The sequence below is a fragment of the Zootoca vivipara genome, chromosome 10 (assembly GCF_963506605.1).
Source record: "Zootoca vivipara chromosome 10, rZooViv1.1, whole genome shotgun sequence".
NCBI lineage: Eukaryota > Metazoa > Chordata > Lepidosauria > Squamata > Lacertidae > Zootoca > Zootoca vivipara.
The window spans coordinates 59,834,873-59,854,584 of NC_083285.1; the positions used below are offsets into that span (position 1 = coordinate 59,834,873).

At 45.5% G+C, this 19,712-nt stretch overlaps 1 protein-coding gene across 5 annotated transcripts in view; it reads right to left on the minus strand.

Annotated features, from left to right (window-relative positions):
* Positions 1-3,663: 3,663 nt before the first annotated feature.
* LOC118091072 (solute carrier organic anion transporter family member 1C1-like) overlaps positions 3,664-19,712 on the minus strand; it is a 34,857-nt gene continuing 18,808 nt past the window's right edge. For 2 of the 5 annotated variants that reach the window (XM_060279156.1, XM_060279157.1), the window contains exons 8-15: positions 18,404-18,649; positions 17,598-17,762; positions 17,316-17,511; positions 16,246-16,411; positions 14,623-14,798; positions 12,407-12,471; positions 10,855-10,972; positions 4,717-9,233 (exon numbers count right to left, since the gene is read on the minus strand). In XM_060279156.1, coding sequence (XP_060135139.1) covers positions 9,014-9,233; positions 10,855-10,972; positions 12,407-12,471; positions 14,623-14,798; positions 16,246-16,411; positions 17,316-17,511; positions 17,598-17,762; positions 18,404-18,649 — 1,352 coding nt within the window. In that variant the 3' untranslated portion in view covers positions 4,717-9,013. Of the gene's footprint in view, positions 9,234-10,854; positions 10,973-12,406; positions 12,472-14,622; positions 14,799-16,245; positions 16,412-17,315; positions 17,512-17,597; positions 17,763-18,403; positions 18,650-19,712 lie in introns of all 5 variants that reach the window. The other 3 variants (XM_060279160.1, XM_060279158.1, XM_060279155.1) reach the window with 3 other exon arrangements.

A 19,712-nucleotide genomic window follows, 5' to 3' on the forward strand; every position in this document is an offset into this window, starting at 1 on the left:
GTCATTTCTTTCTGTGTTGGGGGGGGGGGAAATCATATCAACTAAAATTTGGAGAGGAGCTTGTGTGTTGTGTGTGTGTGTGTGTGTGTGTGTGTGTGTGTGTGTGTGTGTGTGTGAGAGAGAGAGAGAGAGAGAGAGAGAGAGAGAGAGATATGAGAGAGAGAGAGAGAGAGAGAGAGAGAGAGAGAGAGAGAGAGAGAGAGAGAGAGAGAGAAATAGACTGTGCATAAGACCATAAGACAGTCCCTTCTGGATAAAACCAATGTCCTGTTTGGCTATCCAGTGCTATTTTTCCAGAAAAAGCGGTGCCAGAACTCACCATGAAAGCCTCCTCTTTTTTCTCTTATAATGGCAATGGTGCTGGAACTGGATTCCAGCTTGGGGGTGGGAGTGGGGCGGGGAGAGCCCTACAGATATCTATGTGAAGCCCACAAAGCAGGGTGGGGGGGGGACAGCTATACAGTGGTACCTCTACTTACGAATAACTCTACTTACGAATGTTTCTCCTTACGACTGGAGCTCCGTCCGCCATCTTGGATGCGGTTTAGATAGGATTTTTTCTACTTACGAATTTTTAGATAGGGTTGCTTCGACTTACGAATTTTTTTCTCCCAATGCATTCCTATGGGATTTGACTTACAATTTTTTTCGACTTATGAATGTGCGTTCGGAACGCATTAAATTCGTAAGTAGAGGTACCCCTGTATAGAGAGCTATAAGGAACAGTTAAGGATGGAAGCAACAGATCGAAATGATGCTTTGTGAGGGCTCTCATTTGGCTCTGAGTTTCAACTTAGAAGGGTGGTAATAATTCTAAAACACCCTGACTTGACTCATTTTTGGCCCCTCTGCAGAGCCCATGTAACCCCCTGTATTACTAGCCAGTACATCTGAGCTGAGTTCACACATGAAATGCAGCAAATCCTTGGTCTCCCTTATGAGTCTACCTCTATAACAAAATTACTTGGCAAATGCATGCATGTTGTTTTCACACATTATCGGTCTTGGCACACATTTGGAAATATACATTTGGTGTATCGCTACAAAAGGCAAAGTGTGAACTGATTTTTAAATGCCCCAAATTAGCTTCTTTCCACCTACGTGCTAGGAAGACAACCCATCTGCAAAGGAAAGGAACGAAACCTTGGGAAATATTTCCCACTCCCTCAGTAAGGTTATCTTTCTGAGTTCTCTTAAGACACCTCGGAAAGATGGATCGAGTGTGTGGGGAATCTTTGGCCCTCCAGATATTGCTGGGCGGCATCCCCCACCAGCCCTAGCAAGCCTGGCAAATGACCAGGCATGATGGGAGCTGTAGTTCAACAGCATCTGGGAGGCCAAAGGTTCCCCACATGCCTGTTCTAATCTAGTCACATGTCTCAGGCAACTCCTTCAGTGTAATCTGGACTGCTTCACCTGGGCATGTCAATTAAATTTGTAGCCTAATGCCCCTGTGTGAGGAGTCTTATCTATTTTGATGAGTAACTTCCATCAGATGATCAAGTTGACATCCTGGCATTTCTGTCTTCCACACTAGCACTAATGAGCCACTAGGATCCTCTGCAGGAAACATCCACAATAACATTAAACAAGGAAAAATACCTCTCTGCAGACTAGAGACAGAAGTCACACTCTCTGCAAGCAGCTCTACCTCCTTATAGACCTTGATCCCGATTTGAAATGAGCTCCGTCTATCAGAGCACCAGGATAGCTTAAGAAACAAGCCTCAGACTGTCAAGTTAAAATACAAAAGGTCTTCTGATGGTTGCTCCAAAATAGCACTGGGGAGGTTATATTTTTACAGATGCCAATCCACTTTTCTTTGGGATGTATGTGCTACTATCAGCACTCACACAAAGTCTGAAAAGAGCCTGGGTCAACACAGTGGCATAGCAGGGGTAGTTGTCCAGGGTGTAAAATTGTTAGGGGGTGCAAAATCTAAACACCTTAGTACTGCCTCAATACAGCTGTGTGTTTCTGTTACTGGGCTCTGTTGAAAACGGCTTCACCACAGGAACCAGGAAGTGACCTCTTCAGACAATGGAACGACTCTTCTTTTCTTATGTCTGTTACTGCAGTCTCGTGGATGATGCAGATGTCGCTAGGCAGTTGAATGCACATGCGTACTCCGTTTGTTTCCCTTCATCCCCACCTCCACATGGCCCCGGGCACTGGCAACCCATGCTATGCCACTGTGTCATTGTCAAGAATCCTGGGAATGGTCATAGTAAAGGAAGTTTTCAATTTGCAGCTGGCCATTCTAAGCCTTTCTAAGAACTGGAATACATCAGAATGTGAGGAGGGGAGCTGTGTTTGGTAAAGTGGTAGATAACCAATGCAACTGCCTTTGGTCTCGCCCCCTTTGTATCCTGCTCCAGTTTCTGGTTTTGGATTTGTAACTTCTTTGGGTTGCTACTGAACAAAGGTTGGCTAGAAACTGAACCAATGAATAAATGTTCTCTAAGGCTGTTCCTTGCCCCTGGATCTCTCTTGGTTCAAGCTCCCCTGCTGGCATCTCTTGTGCAAGAGGAAATTCCAGGCACTTTCATTCTTCCAAGTTACTAATGAGAGGGATACATTCCATTCAGCCTGCTGTGTGCACATCGTACAATGTTGTTTTTAAAAAACAACATTCAAAAGTAATTTTACAGGACACTTCATTTGCACTACAGTGTGTTCTGTGGGGCATTCTGGGGTCTTACAGGTTGGGAGGGGTGAATATGTCAATTTCAGGTTCTCTTACTTCCTCATTTTTTTCAACGTTAAGTTCAGTTCTGTTCCATGTCAGCTGGTGATTATTATTATTTTTTAACTTTTCATGTAAACCCATCAGTATTTTTGAGCAAATTTCTCCTAATCCCAGTTTTTTGTGCAATTTTTCATAATACATATTTGCAAAGCAATTTCCCCTAAAATAACTCAGATGGAGAACTGCACGACAAAACTCAGAGAAGTGCAATTTTTGAATCAAACTAGCAGTGGGTTTATATGTTTTCGGACAAGGAATCTCCCCTCTGTCTTCTTGGAGATGCTGTGTGGTGAATTCTCTACCTGCCTCATCCTCTATTAAATCCATCCAAGGGTCTGCATTGTGTGAGAAGTAGTCCTTTTCCAATCGCTCAAGACACCTTTTGGAACTCAACCCTTGTTTATTTTTGAACATTTCTATTCCAGCTGTCTGATACCATCCCCTACCCCTGCAAAAACAACAGCTCTTAAGGCATCTGTAAGAGAAGGAATTAATGAATGGTAGAAGGAAAGGGACTATAGGCGGAGGAGATGGAAAGGGAAAGTGCTGGATCCAGGGCAGTGCAAATGGTTTCCTTACAGGGAGTCGAGCCAAGGGGCACCAAAATATTATTATTATTATTATTAGTAGTAGTAGTAGTAGTACCACCACATGTACTTGTCCTCCACTCTTCTTCAGTAGCCTGTTGTTGGGAAAGATTGAGGGCACAAGGAGAAGGGGACGACTGAGGATGAGATGGTTGGAGAGTGTTGTCGAAGCTACGAACATGAGTTTGACCAAACTGCGGGAGGCAGTGGAAGACAGGAGTGCCTGGCGCGCTCTGGTCCATGGGGTCACGAAGAGTCGGACACGACTAAATGACTAAACAACAACATCAAAAGTAGTACCTGCCGAGAAGATCCATTTAAACAGCAACTGTACCAAAATGTATTATTGTGAAAATAAGAAATATTATGTGTGCGTGTACACGTCAAATTTTGTCCTCACTCAAGGTGCCATCTTACCAAAGTCTTCCCCTGAGAGGGGGAACAGGGTCAGAGAGAAGGGACAAGTGTGTGTGTGGGGGTCCTGCTGAGAAGGACAATTTGAAGAGGCCCTCAAAAGAAACCTGGGGAAAGGTGGGAGGAGGTCAAGACAGGCAGTAGGCAGAGGAGTTGGATACATTGAGTTGGGAACATGACCTCCTGTTCCTTATTGAATGATTGCATGTTCCTCCTTGCAACGGTCCCTAGATAAATATGACTTGGTTCCAATATTTGTTGTGTTTTGTCCTGGATGGATTCCAGGCTTATAAATCTCGCTCCATGTTCTTACCGTTACCAGCACAGTCCAGCAGATTTAAGGAGGCATCTCCTCCCGCTCTGTTTCTTTTATTTATTCAAGTGTTTATAAACTGCCTCCCAACGAATGTTTGCCAAGCACTGTGTGAGGAAAATATTAAAAGAACAACATCCCGTATTTTTCCATGGATCAGACGCCCCTATGTATAAGACAACCCCTATTTTTTTGAGCCCCAAATTAAGAAATAATTAATTGCAACATTCCATGTATAAGACGACCCCCAATTTTAAACTTAAAAAAATTAGGGGAAAAATATAGTCTTATACATGGAAAAATACAGTATATAGTAAAAATTAAGCAGGCAGAATCGAACGCACCCATCTTTAAAGCATCAAATTATGAGGTTCAGTATTATACTCGGTATAAAATGGTTGAATCATATTTCTTTGAATGCCCTCAATGGCTTAAGTCTTCAACTGGTGGTTCGGGAGGCACAGGTAGGCTGTGAGGCTTCATCAGGTGGGTCACAGGTAAGTTGCTGTCACCATTTTGGATTCTGGCTAAGGCTGACTAGGCCAAAGGAACACTATTTGCAATGTCTAGGCTAGGACACATTCATCTGATGAGACACTCATTTTTTCGATTACCTTGAGTGCTGCAATATGGCATGAGAAAGGCATAAGCCATTTTTTTTTTTTAAAAAAAAATCACATTTCTGGCCAGCCATATCTCCCACCTTCCTTTAGTCTAGTTTTATGGCTTTCTAGACTTCTCCTAGAGTGCAAAATCACTGGTTTTCAATAGCTTTTCAGCAAAGGTGAAGTGTAAAAATCACAGTATTTTTTCCCTAACCGTTCCCCATCAATTAAACAAGAAAAAAAATGCATTAGGAAATTACCAAAGGGAGGAGAAAATTTCAGTGTAAGTCTCATGGGTGGCATGCAACCTTTTTGTTTTTTGCTTTGCCTTGCTGCCTTTTTGTGGCTGGGAGGTGTTTGTGGGTGTCCTTTCATTCTACAAAGCCTCTTTCTTGTGCTCTGCACTCTGCAGCCTCCCTGGGTGCCCATGCTTTGATGAAAGCCCAGGAAATAATGTCATGGTGAGGTGACTCCTCCCATGGGGCTCTTTCAACTCAGGAAGCTTGAGCAGTTGGGGAGGCCTCAGAGCACCGGACAGAAAGTTCAGTGGAAAGAAACACACACACTCACATTCGGCCACCACACAATGGGAAGCCAAATTCAAAACAATGCAAGGACTGAAATTCTGAAAAGATTGCACCTTTGATAGAAAAGGGCCGAAAGCCTCTTTGACATAGAAGATGACATCAGAGAAATCAGAGTTCAGCAGTGAGGAGAAGGCACTTACACCGCAGCAGAGAGAGTAAGATTTCTGCCGCCTACTAAAAACCTCCCATGTTTTGGTTCTCTGGTGAAGCAACCCAGAAACATCCTGATGATAAGCTTTCTTTCTTTTTTACATCTGCTTTTAGCTTACTCTGTTCTCAGTGCAAAGGCATGCCCAAGATGCATTCTTCTGGAACAAACCCATGCAAACAACATTTCCCACATTGTCCAAAAGGCTTTTATTCATGTGCGTATTTTGCTCTTTAATAAAATGCATCTGCTTAGCAGGAGCAAAACGAAGGAGGTTTCACAGAAGGGGAAGAGTGCTATTGTGCGTGGGTCCTGCTTGCGGGATTCCCACAGGCATCTGTTTGGCCACTGCGAGAACAGGATGCTGGATTAGAAGGGCCATTGGCCTGATCCAGCAAGCTCTTCTTGTGTTCTTATGCCAGTGGGTGCAATCCTGCTCCCCACTCCTGTTTATTGAACACATAACAGCTTGCGTGGGGACAGCAACATGCCGAAAGTGAAGAAGTCAGAACATGGGAAAGTGTTGATACCCATTGTGGTGGAAATTCCAATTGAGGGCTGCCATTTTGGGCAACATCCCTATGTCCTCTCTGGTGCATAGTCAGGTCCTTAGCTTTGATTCTGGGTGGGATGAGTCAAGGGAAGCCTGCTCATTACTCTAGCAACCTCCTGTCTCTCCTTGATGGAGGGGACAAAGCCCAGGAGTTATGTGTTTTGCATACGCAAGGTCCCAGGCTGAACGCCTGTTCCCTTTAGCTATAAGGATCTCACTCAGGTGGTCTTTGCCACCCCTGCTATCTGTGCTAGAAGAACCATTGGTGTGACTCCGTATAAGGCAGCTCTGCATAGCCTTGAAAAAGGACGCAGTCATGCCCCAGAACCATAGAATTGTAGAGCTGGGAGGGATGGCAAGAGTCATCTAGTCTGATCTCTTGCAACACAGGAATCTTTCGCCCCAATTCAGGACTTAAACCCATGACCCTGAGATTAAAAGTCTCATGTTCTACCGACTGAGCTATCCCAGGGAGGTCTTCTGTTTGAAGGTTGGAAGCTCATTTTAGTAGTGATGACTTGGGCTAACTAAGTAGTATCGTGTGTGTGTGTGTGTGTGTGTGTGTGTGTGTGTGTGTCCAACCACATTTGAAGGTCCACAGATTTTCCAACTCTGCCAAAACATTATATAAAAAACACAGGACCTAGGTCTAGCATCTCAGCAGTTTCTATCTCCAACAACGGTTAATCATGCACATGGAAATCCATACCCCATGCTTGACATATAATTCAGTGATCAGACGCAATTTTGTCCAGCGTCTCTCTCTGACGTTAGCGTAACTAGGCCAGTGGCTGTCAACTGTGACACGGTTGCATAAGAACAGAACGGCCGTTGGTATTATAAACAGAAACGGGCCAGGTAGAGAGATCAGCGATTGAGGCGGTGATTATGCACGTGGAGAAGTTGCAGGATCGAAAGGAGGTGGAGACCTGGACTCGAAGGTATCCACACAATAACCCGTTTTCAAAGTATTTTGGCTCTATGTGGACACTGCACCATAGGAGCCAACTCTAGGAGCCATGGGTGCTTCGGCAGCCACAATAATATAATTGTGGGGGCCGGACACCCACAAAGTCAATGAGAAAAGCTGCCCAGTGGCAGCAGGGCTGCCTCCAAGAGAGAGCGAGGCACCCTTTTCCAGGGAGGGGCTCAGACATGAAGGCAGAGGCATGTGTATGTGACGCCACATGTCCACATTACGGTGGTGGGCACACACAACTCTGAGGGCAAGTTAGCACTCCTGCACTTCACTATGAAACCTCCACAGAGAGGATAAACACTGAATCAGCTCTAACACCTTTGTGGCTGGCATGATCTAGCTCAGGCATCCCCAAACTGCAGCCCTCCAGATGTTTTGGCCTACAACTCCCATGATCCCTAGCTAGCAGGACCAGTGATCAGGGAAAATGGGAATTGTAGTCCAAAACATCTGGTGGGCCGAAGGTTGGGGATGCCTGACCTAGCTGGGTAGGGTTGGGTGTGTGTGGAATTGACCAGGTGGGTCCAATGTAGTAATCCTTGCAGGACAGAATGGTGCCTCCCACCTTGAAGGAGGCAATGGTATTTAAAAAGAAAAACACATTGGAACCGGGAGTTTGTAACACCTACCCCCCCACCCCACGCCACCCCAAACCGAGTAACTGCATGAGAGATAATACTTGAAACCCATTTCTAAGCATTTGCCATGTGAGCAAAACCCACTCTCCGTTAAAGCTAAGAGACATTCTCTCTTGTGGCTTCAAGGGGGTGTTCCTGTCATTATCTGGCTCACTGTTTTCGCAAAGGGAAGAGGGCTTCCTGCCCCCCACCCCGGCCCCATAACAAGAAGTAAAAAGCATCTATCTGTATGATAGACCTTCTTGTTTTTGGAAGCTGGTCTATTTGCAGAGCTTTTAGCACATGGTGGTAATTTGCCAGGAAAAGGAGGTGTTTCTTGACAGAAGCAGCTGCTTTTCCAGTGGGTCACTATAATACGGCTTACGAAGCCCCATTTCCCATCATTGTAATGAGGCTGAATGACGGCTGCTTGATCTCTGGAGAATGCTTTGAATGTGGCAGGAAATTGCTTCCCTTCCAAAAAGCGAAAAGAAAAGAAAAGCATCAAACTTCTGCGGTTGGAGAGTCAAGCCAAGAGACCGATTTGCACAGATAATCCATGCTATAAACGGCAACAGGTAGTGCAAGGAGTTTTCGCCCCAGTGGCAAAGTTAAAAAGAGGAACCCCACGCATGCAGAGGTTGCTCGGAGATAACAGGGAACTGGTTTGTGGACTTTCAATGAGCACTTGTGAGTAGGGAGGAAAATTCCCCCCAAATACAGGGTCACGCAATCCTACCCACCAGCTTTTTTAGCTTAACAAGATAAATATAGCTTTCCCTATATAGGTTTGGGGGGAGGGGGCGTTACACTCCAACTCTGCTGAGGACTGTACAAGGAAGGGCGGTATCTCAGTGGCGGAGCATGAAGAATGTTCCACGTTCAATTCCCGGCACCTCCACGTAGGGCTGGGAACATCGCCTGCCTTGAAACCCTGGAGAGCTGCTGGCAGTCAGCGCAGACAGTACTGAGCCAGATGGACCAGTGGTCCCACATGGTACAAGCGAGCTCCCTTTGTTCATAAGCAAATGTTTTATATTAGTCTCTCTTCTGTATTTTAAAACTCGCAGCCTCCTTTCCAGCTTCCATAGTGCTCTGCTGCATGAGGAACTTCACATGTAAACAGGTGCCGCACTTAAGGTTTCCTGACGTTACAAAGCACAGGCAAGCAGCTGCATCGCAGTCTTGGGTGGATGATCGGCAAGAGCACCAGCCATTCAGTTCTCTCTTGCTCCCGCCCCTCTTCTAGGTGATTGGTGCTCTTGCCACGTGACCTGCTACAAATAACTGATGTCGTTGCCTGCGGGCGATTGGTGCAGTTTCCAATGATCTGAGCAGGGTTGTATGTATCGAGCTCTGACCGCCGGATAGGGCTTTGGCCTGGGTGAGGAACTGCTCATGCTATGGATTGCCCAAACAGCAGCCATTCCTCGTGCAACGATCCAAACCAGCTTTCCTTTCTCACAAGCGGGTGTCGCCGTTGACGGACGCCTCTACGCAAGAGGTCTCTCCTTTGTTCAGTTCGGGCACTGGCAACTTGGCGGCAGACAGCTCGCAGTTTGGGGTTGCCGTTGCCTCTTCCCCGCCTTGTCTGAATCGCTTTGCAATTAAAACGCAGAGGACGATGTACAGGAGGAAGGTTGCACCTCTTATCGAGAGAAGGAATCCCACATAGACGTTCCTAGGAGTAGGGTAGACAGAACAGCTCAGTGCAACAGAACTTAAGGAAGAACAAAACAAGCCATTTAGCCAGGTGGGGGCTAGGGCCATGAAGCTCATTGAGTCACCTTTACCTGCTGCTCACTCACAGCCTATCCTTCCTCACAGGGTTTCTGAGGATAAAATGAGGATTTTTGTTCTCTGCATTGTTAAGTTGTATGAAAGGCAGCATCTTAATATATTATCCCAATAAATAAATGAGAAAAAAGTGTTTTGTTTTTTGAAGCTTCATTCTTTCGAAAGGCTGGGAGAAGTATGATTGAGCCCATTTAAGAGGTTTAGAAACAGGGATGAAAACTAGCTTCAACTGCCTTGCATATTAATAAGATGAGCCAACCCTCAAATCTCAAACAAATTGGGTCCTCCCTGCAAGAAAGGGCACATGTTGCGGTGGGATCCAACAACTAGGTCTAGGTCAGGGGTCAGCAAACTTTTTCACTGTCTCTCAGACCTTGTGGGGGGGGCAGACTATATTTTTTTTGGGGGGGATGAACGAATTCCTATGCCCCACAAATAACCCAGAGATGCATTTTAAATAAAAGGACACATTCTACTCATGTAAAAACATGCTGATTCCCGGGCCGTCCGCGGGCCGGATTTAGAAGACAATGGGGCCGCATCCAGCCCCCAGATCTTAGTTTGGGGACCCCTGGTCTAGGTGTTGGGGCAGGGACAATTGGAGCAGCCACAACACCCTATTGGTGGTCCATCTGACGGGGTGCAATTGGGCTGAGGGCATGCCAATCAAAGGAGTCAGATGGACCATTATTTAAATGCTGCACGTGTCCATTGAGGTCTTCTTCTCCGGAACTGTGCTTCGGAACACCCGCCCACCTCTCCCTCTTTTAGGGCTTTCGCTTGACCTTGCTATGCTGTCGTGTGTCGTCTGCCGTTGTTGCAGGGGCATGGCAGGAATTTTCCCCACTTGGCTGATTGGCTGTTCCCATTTGGGTTTCACCTGCTGCGTAGCAAATTTTCACAACTTGTAAGCTTGGCGGAAAAGCTCTGCTTCATGCTGATAGGGGTAGAATGATCCCTTACCACCCTATCCACAGGTATTCCTCTTAAAGGATTCCATTGGACTTCTGGTTGGTATTCCCCCAAGTGGGGTGTGCCCTCTCCAGAGTTCTGGGCACACATGGGGGAATCAGGGCCTGGCGGTAATTAGGTTCCCCATCCCAGGTGTGGACCTGGATGCTGACTCATGGTGCGCCCTGAGTCAGCGCTACCCTAGGTAGCTTTTGGAACCAGAGCCTATGCAACCACTCATTTGATTTGTAATCAATAAAGTTGTGGCCCATAGCTGTCAAGTTCCCTTATGCTGAAAAGGCTTCCTCGCGAGAAAAGGGAAAAATTGTCAGCTACCGGTATGTTGTAGCCTAAATTCTGCCAAAAACCAAACCAAAAATATGAGTCATGTCTGAATTAATTTCTAGGCCTAAGTTAAAGGGTCTCCACACGCAAATGCCATAGGAGTTTCCTCTCCCCTTGAGAAAGGAGCAGAAATTCCCTCTCGGTTTTCTCAAGCTGAGAATGCTTACATGAAATCGGAGAGGGAATTCTCAGCTCCCACTGAGACTCACCTGAACATCTCTGTACTGTACGCTCTGCAAGACCCCGATTCGCCACAGCTTTTCACGCCCCATTTCAAGCAGGTTGTGTCGATCAAAGCTCCAAAATAAAGAGGTGCAGGAAGTCCGCCTGAAAAGAAGAACCACCAACCATGACATGAGCCTGGCTCGATCTTGACAACATGATTTTTTTGCAGCGTGAGTCAGAAAACAGCCATGGCTTCATGGTAGAACTTTGCATGCAGAAAGTCTTGAGACTCAATTCCCAGCATTTCCATTTTTAAAAAATAAATAAAAATGAGGGGGGTAGAGACCACAGAGGCTGCCTTGGAAGAGAAGAAGGAATCTTTGATATCAGAGTGATACAGTGGTACCTTGGTTCTCAAACTTAATCCGTTCCGGAAGTCCGTTCCAAAACCAAAGCCTTCCAAAACCAAGGCGTGCTTTCCCATAGAAAGTAATGCAAAAGGGATTAATCCGTTCCAGACTTTTAAAAACAACCCCCAAAACAGCCATTTAACATGAATTTTACTATCTAACAAGACCATAAAATGAAAGCAATAAACAATTTACAGTGGTACCTCGCAAGACGAATGCCCTGCAAGATGAATTTTTCGCAAGACGAATAAGTTTTGCGATCTGATGGTGATCTGATGGTGACTCGCAAGATGAATTCGTTTTGCAAAAAAATCGTCTTGCGAATCACAGTTTCCCATAGGAATGCATTGAAATTTAATTAATGTGTTCCTATGGGCAAAAAAAGAAATTTGAATGCATTCCTATGGGAAACCGCGATTTGCAAGACGAATTTTTTGCAAAACGAATTGACTCGTGGAACGAATTAAACTCATCTTGCGAGGCACCACGTAGTTGCAGTCACACAATCTGTGTGCTGCAGTTACACAATCAATCAATCAATCAGTAGCTGAACTGGGTTCCACACAGTCACAAAAACAAAAGAAAGAGCCGCAAAAACGCAAAATAAATAGCAAAAACAGACAGACCTCAGTGTAACGCTCAAAACGGAAGTGTGGCACCCAAATCGAAAGTGTAACACTCAAAACGGAGCATGCTCGGCTTCTGGAAAAAGTTTGCAAACCGGAACACTTACTTCTGGGATTGCAGTGTTTGGGTTCCAAGTTGTTTGAGCACCAAGGCGTTTGAGAACCAAGGTACCGCTGTATATATGGAAAAACTGTGGCGAGGGGGGACCCCACTCCTTCACCACTGCTCTACAGACTTTGTGTCGCCTTTGCCCTTAATTTTAGAGTGCACTACCTGGAAGCCTGTTTAAAGCAGTGGTTGCCATCGTGGTCACCTCCCATGGGTGCCTTTGTGCCTTCAGAGGCCTTGCCTGGCACCCACAGCGTTCCCCCCCCCCAGGAATTAGCCTTCCAAGAAGCATTCTATTGTAGGACGTCGGACCCCTGCCTGAAGCCCTGGAGAGCAGCTGCCAGTCAGTGCAGGCAATACTGAGGCATATTGACCAACGTAGAAGGCAGCTCCCTGTGTTCCTTCCTATGTTTCTGATCTTCAAACGAAAGGAAAGAGAAGAAACATTTACCAAGTGTCCTTCCACAGAAAGCTTCAAAGCCGACAGCAAGGGATTTTAATTCTGGAGAAACCGATCTGGGGGAAAACAGGATGCAGAAATTTAAAAATTCCCTTCGACATCAATCAATCACTTTGTTACAATGGCTGCAGTCCAGAAACACTGAAATAAACGGACCGTAGTGGCTCAAAAGGATATGGGTTGTGCATGCTGCAGAGCGTTAACTAACTTGAGCTGCAAATTTTCAATGGCAAGACTTACACGTCTCTTGTTGGAAACCAATCAATCCACTGGAATTAAAGGGGCACAAATGTGGATTGATCCAAATGTGCAGAATTTGAAAATCCACACAAATTATTTTGATAATGCTGTTGTTGTTTTGTTCCAAGCATTTATTTAGCAAATTTATTTAATGCTTAATTAAAGAAATCTCTACGTGAGTTACACAAAATGGTAACTGTTATGTATTAGTGTATATAGTTTTCCCTCAGGTCCTTGACTGTTGATTTAGGAGGGAACTTTAGGAGGGAACTTTGAATTATGTTTGGTACATAGGTAGTTCAGTTCTGTTCTGGCTTCTGAATGAAGAGCTTCTTGAAGAATCGCTGTGTTGGCTACCCACTATTTAATAGTAATAATATTTTTATTATAAATTATAAAATAATTATTATATTATTTTATTATAAAATAAAACACTTTTAAAAAACCAGTCTGCGTAATGAAATTATCAAAATTTAGATAAAATCTACAGCTTTGAGAAGAAAGATTTATGATGAAATTGCAAACAGATTCCTCCCGAGTTTGGAACATACATTATGTGGCACTTGTAAAAGTGCTAATTCCACAAATCAAAGTGCTTTAAGAGACATATGTGGGATAAGTCAATCCTTCTAGCACATTCGTTCCAAGCTCTCGATGTCTTTATACATTAGTAGTAACATCTTGATTTCGTCCCAGTAACAAAGCAGCAGCTGGTCTAGAATTTTGCCCAGTAGCAAAGTGGCAGGCACTGTAAATCTCTTGAGAGCTGAGCTGTAACATGCACACTGCAACATTCCACACTAACCACACTTTCCAGGCCAAGTGCAATGGAAGCCCTCACACAGAGAGAAATTTAGCCATTGCCTTGTGCCAGAGCCTCAGAGAACACAACTAAAAATGACCAAAACACCCAATATACGTACTCGAATATAAGTAAACATTAAAAAAAAAAACAGAGCAAATCGGCAGCTTAAAACATCGAAAAAAGCAATAGGAAGCCCCACCACAGGCCTAAGCAACACGATGACAACCAGCATTCGTGGACCCAGACTGAAGAATAGCACCACCAGCAGTAGCAAATAAGAGATGTTAAAATAATTCCAAGGCTTGAAATTCTGTCCACTGCCCAGAAAAGATGCCAAAGTGGGCCTCTTTGCTGGGAGCCACCACTGAAAAGGCCCTGTCTCATGTCGCTAGCCTCCATACACCTGCAGGAGAGGATCCAAAAGCAATAGGCGCCAACTCTATGGGGCCCTGGTGACTTCAATAAAATATTTAGGCCTGCCCCACATATTTTCTGCAATCCCCCCCCCTCCCTTGGGCAGCCACCCCTGCCCCGGCTGGACACTGCCCTATTTTCCTGGCTTGCCTCTTAACTATTGGTGCCATTTCCAAGCATGTCTGTGCCAGGGCAGCTGGGGAGAGAAAGGCAGGCAGACAGGTAGGAGAAGCATGCGGTGGGGGCAGGAGGCAGGCAAGCAGGCAAAAACTTCTTGTGAGCACACAGGGGGCAAGAGGCGAGCAAGCGGGCAGTTGGGAGGGGGAGGCTTGCAACCGGTTGTGCATGTCAGAAGAAGATGCGCTCCACAGCAATTCAATCCTATGCTCTAAAGAGCGCCTTTGAATATGAACCTTAGGGCCCTGCTAGTTTTGTAGAAGATTTTTGGAGTCCTGATTGTAAATGCCTTTAGAAAAAGGTAGCTATATTTTGTCTTAGATTTCAGATGCAAGCATTCAGATTTTTGGTGATGCAACCCGCCCCCCGCCCCCCCCGCCCCGCCAACATTGGCTACAAAAAAAAATGTTTTATTTCAAGCAGAAAATGGCACCTTTTTTTGCAATCCAGGGGCATTCTGCAAAAGCAAGCGCTGAAATACAGCGGATTCAATGAACTCTGCTGCGGAGCTGACCTGCCCCAGATCTTTATGGAGACAAACTGGGGAAGTTTTTTTAAAAAATGTGCTCACCTGAACATAATCATGTATGTTGGAGTTCCTCCCAAGGAAAAACCAAATGCAAATAAGAATGTCAAAACTAAGAAATAAGGGAAGTTTTTAGTACAACTATCCCTTGGGCATTGACCCAAAACTGCAGATAGATTTCCAGGACCTGAAACTCCCACACAGCTGCAGTTGTGAAATACCTGCAAGAGAGAAGAGGGCGTGCGTCATTATCAAGGTGTCTTGCGTTTTTTCACATTCCGCCCCCTGTGGATTTCCCCCTGTGGGCAAAACAGTTGGTACAAGATGTCCCGAACCCTCTGCAGTCTATCTACTTGACATATTCCAGAGCCAAAATAGAGAGAACTATACAGCATATCTGCCAACTGACCTGTTTTAAGCAGGGCATCCTGGAATCACAGAAGCCAATCCCAGCTTCTGTTTGCATGCATTCCAAGATATCCCTTTCTTTGGTCTAGCACTCTGGCATGAGGACTCATGCCAGACCGAGTGACCCTCACTATGGTGCAAGTCAGCAGGGTTGCCAGAGGGTAGGACCCAAACCAAAGGATTCAAATTACAAGAAAGGAGATTCCGACCAAACTTTAGGAAGAACCTCCTGACAGCAAGAGCTGTTTAGCATTCAAATGGACGGCACCTCAGAAGGTGGCGGACTCTCTTTCATTGGAAGGTTTTAAGCTGAGGTTGGATGGCCATCTGTCATGGAGTCTCTAGCTGTGATTTCTGCGTTGCAGGAAGTTGGGCCAAATGACACTTGGCGTCCCTTCCAACTCTATACAATCCTACAAACGCATGAATCTCTTAAGAAGCAAACCTACAAATCGGGTCCTCCCTAACAAGAGGGCACGTGTTGCGGTGTGACCTGGCAACCAGACCCTGTGTTGTGGGTGGGAACTGTGTTGTAGGGTGCCACAGCACCCTATTGGAGGTCCCTCGATCCTGGGTGCAATTGGGCCAGAGGGATGCCAGTCAAAGCGATCGAGGGACCTCTATTTAAGCCCATGCCCATGTCCCTGAGCTTCCTCTTTTGGGCCAGCGCATCGGAACACCCGCCCACCTCTCCCTATATTTAGGGATTATGCATGACCTTGCTATGCCGTTGTGTGTCGCCTGTCGTTGGGACAGGGGCATGGCAGGATTTTCCCCACTTGGCTGATTGGCTGGTGCCACTTGGGTTTCGCCTGCCACATAGCAAATCGTCACAGCTTGTAAGGTTGCGGGTAGGCTCTGGTTCAGGTGGTAGGGGTGGCAGGATGTCTAGCCATCCCTATGCATTGGGTATTGCAATAAAGGAATCCACGGACTCATGGTTGGTCTTCCCTGTGAGGGGTTGTGCCCGGAGCCTGAGTCCAGGGGACATCTGGGTGGAGGCCTAGCAGGGCTCCTGCTTGCCACTGTCCCAGGTGTTCACCCGAGGCTCACCTATGGTTGGTGCCCAGGGTCAGCGCTGCCTGCGAGGGTGCAGGGAGCTAGTCGAACCAGAGCCTATGCAACCACTCACTTGATTGTAATCAATAAAGTTGTGGCCTAACTTCTGCCAAAAACCAAACCTAAAATTTGAGTCTTGTCTGAATTTATTTCGGGGGGTGGTTAAAAGGTCTCCACACACAAACAGATATCTGCGTTTACCATATCTTTTCCACTTCCCACGGATGCTTTGCAGCCAGCTAAACACGCGCTCATGTAGGTGACGCCGTTGCTTCCACAAACAGGATCCCAATGGCTTGCATCACAGCTGCAGTCAGAGTTGCAGGCAGCTAACGATACTTCCTTAGAGAAGGATGGTTCTTTGATGCTAAAGGGAACAGAAGCAGAGCCTTCAGGGAAAAGAAAAACAAGGCCACTCCCTTGTAGAAATACACACAGTCAGATGAGTGGGGTACAAGTAATAATTTGTTATTTTATCTGCATTTTGGCTAAGCATTTAGTTTCATCAGTTTATTTATGCGACAAAATTCATATACCACCTGATAGCGATGAAACCTCTAAGTGGTTGACAAAAAAGCAAAACATCAGTAAAAGAAAGTAAAAAAAAAAAAGCCAGTGTAGTATAGCGGTGGTTAAGAGCAGTGGACTCGTAATCTGGTGAACTGGGTTCGATTCCCCGCTCCTCCACATGCAGCTGCTGGGTGACCTTGGGCTAGTCACACTTCTCTGAAGTCTCTCAGCCTCACTCACCTCACAGAGTGTTTGTTGTGGGGGAGGAAGGAAAAGGAGATTGTTAGCTGCTTTGAGACTCCTTAGGGTAGTGATAAAGTGGGATATCAAATCCAAACTACTCCTACTCCTCCTCCTCCTACTACTACTCCTCTTCACATTTCACCCTATTATAGGCATTCTTGTACATTTTGCTTGGGTGAAGAAATGCACTGTAAAATTTAGAGTGGCACTATGATGGCTGCATGTCAGTTCTTGTGTACGTTTGGGTAAGTTCCAGCCAGGTAGATTCACCATTAAATGCGAACTCAGGAGCCCGTAGATGAACAGATGAGCAACAAGTAGACAGCAGGTGAGCAGGCATGAGGAGACATCCCCAGTGGACGGTACTCAGTTAGATCATTATTCTTTGTTAAATTTCTATATCACCCTTCATCTGAAGATCACAGGGCAGTTCACAACATAAAATGCACCAACGGTCTGAGTCAGTGTGATATGGAATCTCCCGCCCCGCAGTCCCCAAAATGAATAAGGCAACTTACCCAGAGTAATTGATGTTCAAGCCAGCTACCTGGAGGTCATTGCAGTTGAATGCAAAGTAAAGCAGATTAAGTAGGAAGGTAATCAGAAAGGTGACACAGGCAAACTTTGCCATAGTTGTCACTTGCATCTTGAACTTCTTGATGATAAAACCTCCGAGGAACAGTCCCACAATTGTAGCAGGTAAAAGCAACACACCTATAAAAAGAAAATGGGACATTGACATACACACACACACACCAGCAAGCCAGAAACGCAACAACAAAGAGAGGAGGTTTACGTACCAATATAAAAGATGGCGTTTGAAACAGGTATGCTAAATTGCTGTTCCATAAACTTTGGCTCATATGTTATCATGCCAACAACAGAATTGTAGAGAAGGACAATGAGGAGTAAATAGACCAGGAAGATGGTGTTTCCAAGTAGCTTCTTCAAAGTGGGGAAGAAATCTGGAAAGGAAATATAATATATCCATATCTAAAATAAACATCGGCAAGTGTATTCGCAGAGGAAAGGCTTATGATCATCTCTATCGTCACCCTCGGGAACAAAAGCCATTACTGATTCTGTCAACTGCTGAGCCTAATTTACATTGCCTAGATTTGTGTGTGTGTGTGTGTGTGTGTTCGGATTCGTAACTTCAGATCTAGTTGCAAATTGTACAGGCGCTGCTGTTTTCAAAATAGTAGGGGTAGTAAGGTGGGTGAATGCCAGCTGTTAATAAAAGGGATCGTAACCTTCCAATAATATTTGGGGTGCATGTTTAAACTTTAGATTGCAATCGCCCCAGAATGAGGACATTGTGCTCTCTTTATTGCAGGGGTGGTGGGGAGAGTGTGCCCCTCCAGATGTTTCTGGTCTACAAATCCCATCATCTCTGAGCACTGGCCATGCTGTGGGAGTTGATGGGAGCTGGAGTCCAGAAACATCTGGAGAATCAAGTTTCCCTAGTCCTGTTCTATTTTGTTTAAGGAGATGAGCACATTGCAAAAGTGGGCCACCCACCGAGCCAATTGCTCTTAGGAAGCTCAACATTAACTAGTGAAGGAGAGTCAGAGGAGGAGGAGAAGGAGAAGATTCAGCAGTCAACCTTTCGTTGCTTTGGAGATCTTCAGCCGTGGTGGTTTTGGAGATTCCATTTTGCCACAGCTATCCTTGGAGTTTCCGTAAACATCACCCGACTTCTTAATTATCCTTTCTTCTCCTTGTTTTGGCAAAGAGTAAGGCAGGAACCAGAAAGGGAAGGAGGCCACAAAGCTGATGGCTCCACATAACAGTATTCCAAGCCACCAGGCGCCAACCCAACGCACATCCTTAGAATTTATTGTCAATGTATCTGGGAGAAAAGGACAGAGACTGAACATTCAACCTCTTAAAACAAAAAAAAGACGATCTACATCTTTTGCTCTCCTGTGCTTATTCATCACTACAGTTCTCAGTTGGCTCCCAGTTTGACCTTTCACCTCTCCACTGTATGGTCCAGCTGATAAAAAGTTAGATGTGGACCTAAAAGATCTAAACTGCAATCACAGCTCAGTCATGGAAACCGGTGATTTCTCAGGCATATTCTAAGAACTTCAGAAGAATCCTGCTGGATCAGACCAAGGGCGTATTGAGTCTAGCACCCTGTTCTCACAGTGTCCCACCCGATGTCTCAGGCACAAATGCAATAGCACCCTTCCAGCTGTGATCCATACCAACTGATATTCTGAAATATTATTTCAGTGCCTCACTGGGAAAAGGGATTGACTGTTAAACCACCCTAGGAATTGTAGCTATGTGAGGGGAATGAAGGTCTCAGCACCATAAACAAACTACAGCTCCCAGGATTCTTTAGGGGAAGCTGGGATTTTGCTGGGAAAAGTGCTATGATATTGCTTCAAATGCATGGGGCAGATGGGGCCCGAGAGACAGCCTAAGTCAGGGGTGCCCAAACCTTTTTCAGAGAGGGCCGGATTTGATGAAGAAAACATGCATGAGGGCCGACCAAAGTTGTTGAGATTTTTTTTAGGGTTGAAGTTTTTGAGCTTTTGGGGGAATTTGACCCCAAGGGATTAGGCCCCCAAAACGGACTTTCCTGGCCTAAGTGGAGGTAACACTGCAGGAGCTGAGGAATTTAGGAGATGGGTTAAGAGAAGGGTTAAGAGGATAATATCCGGCAACTGGAGAGAAGTAGGAGAATGTACTTAAAACCACAAATGGGAGTTTAGTTTAGTTTAACAGGGAGTCTGGGCAGGAAGCCTGAAATTTATTTGTGTGCAATAGTAAATCTTCTAGGAAGTGTCTATGGATGATAATACACAGCTTTCCTCTGATGAAATAGAGCTGGCTGGATGCTGGGCTTGTCCACACCACAGCAAAATGTGGAACTGCACCGTCCTGTCTCTCCACTATTGTAA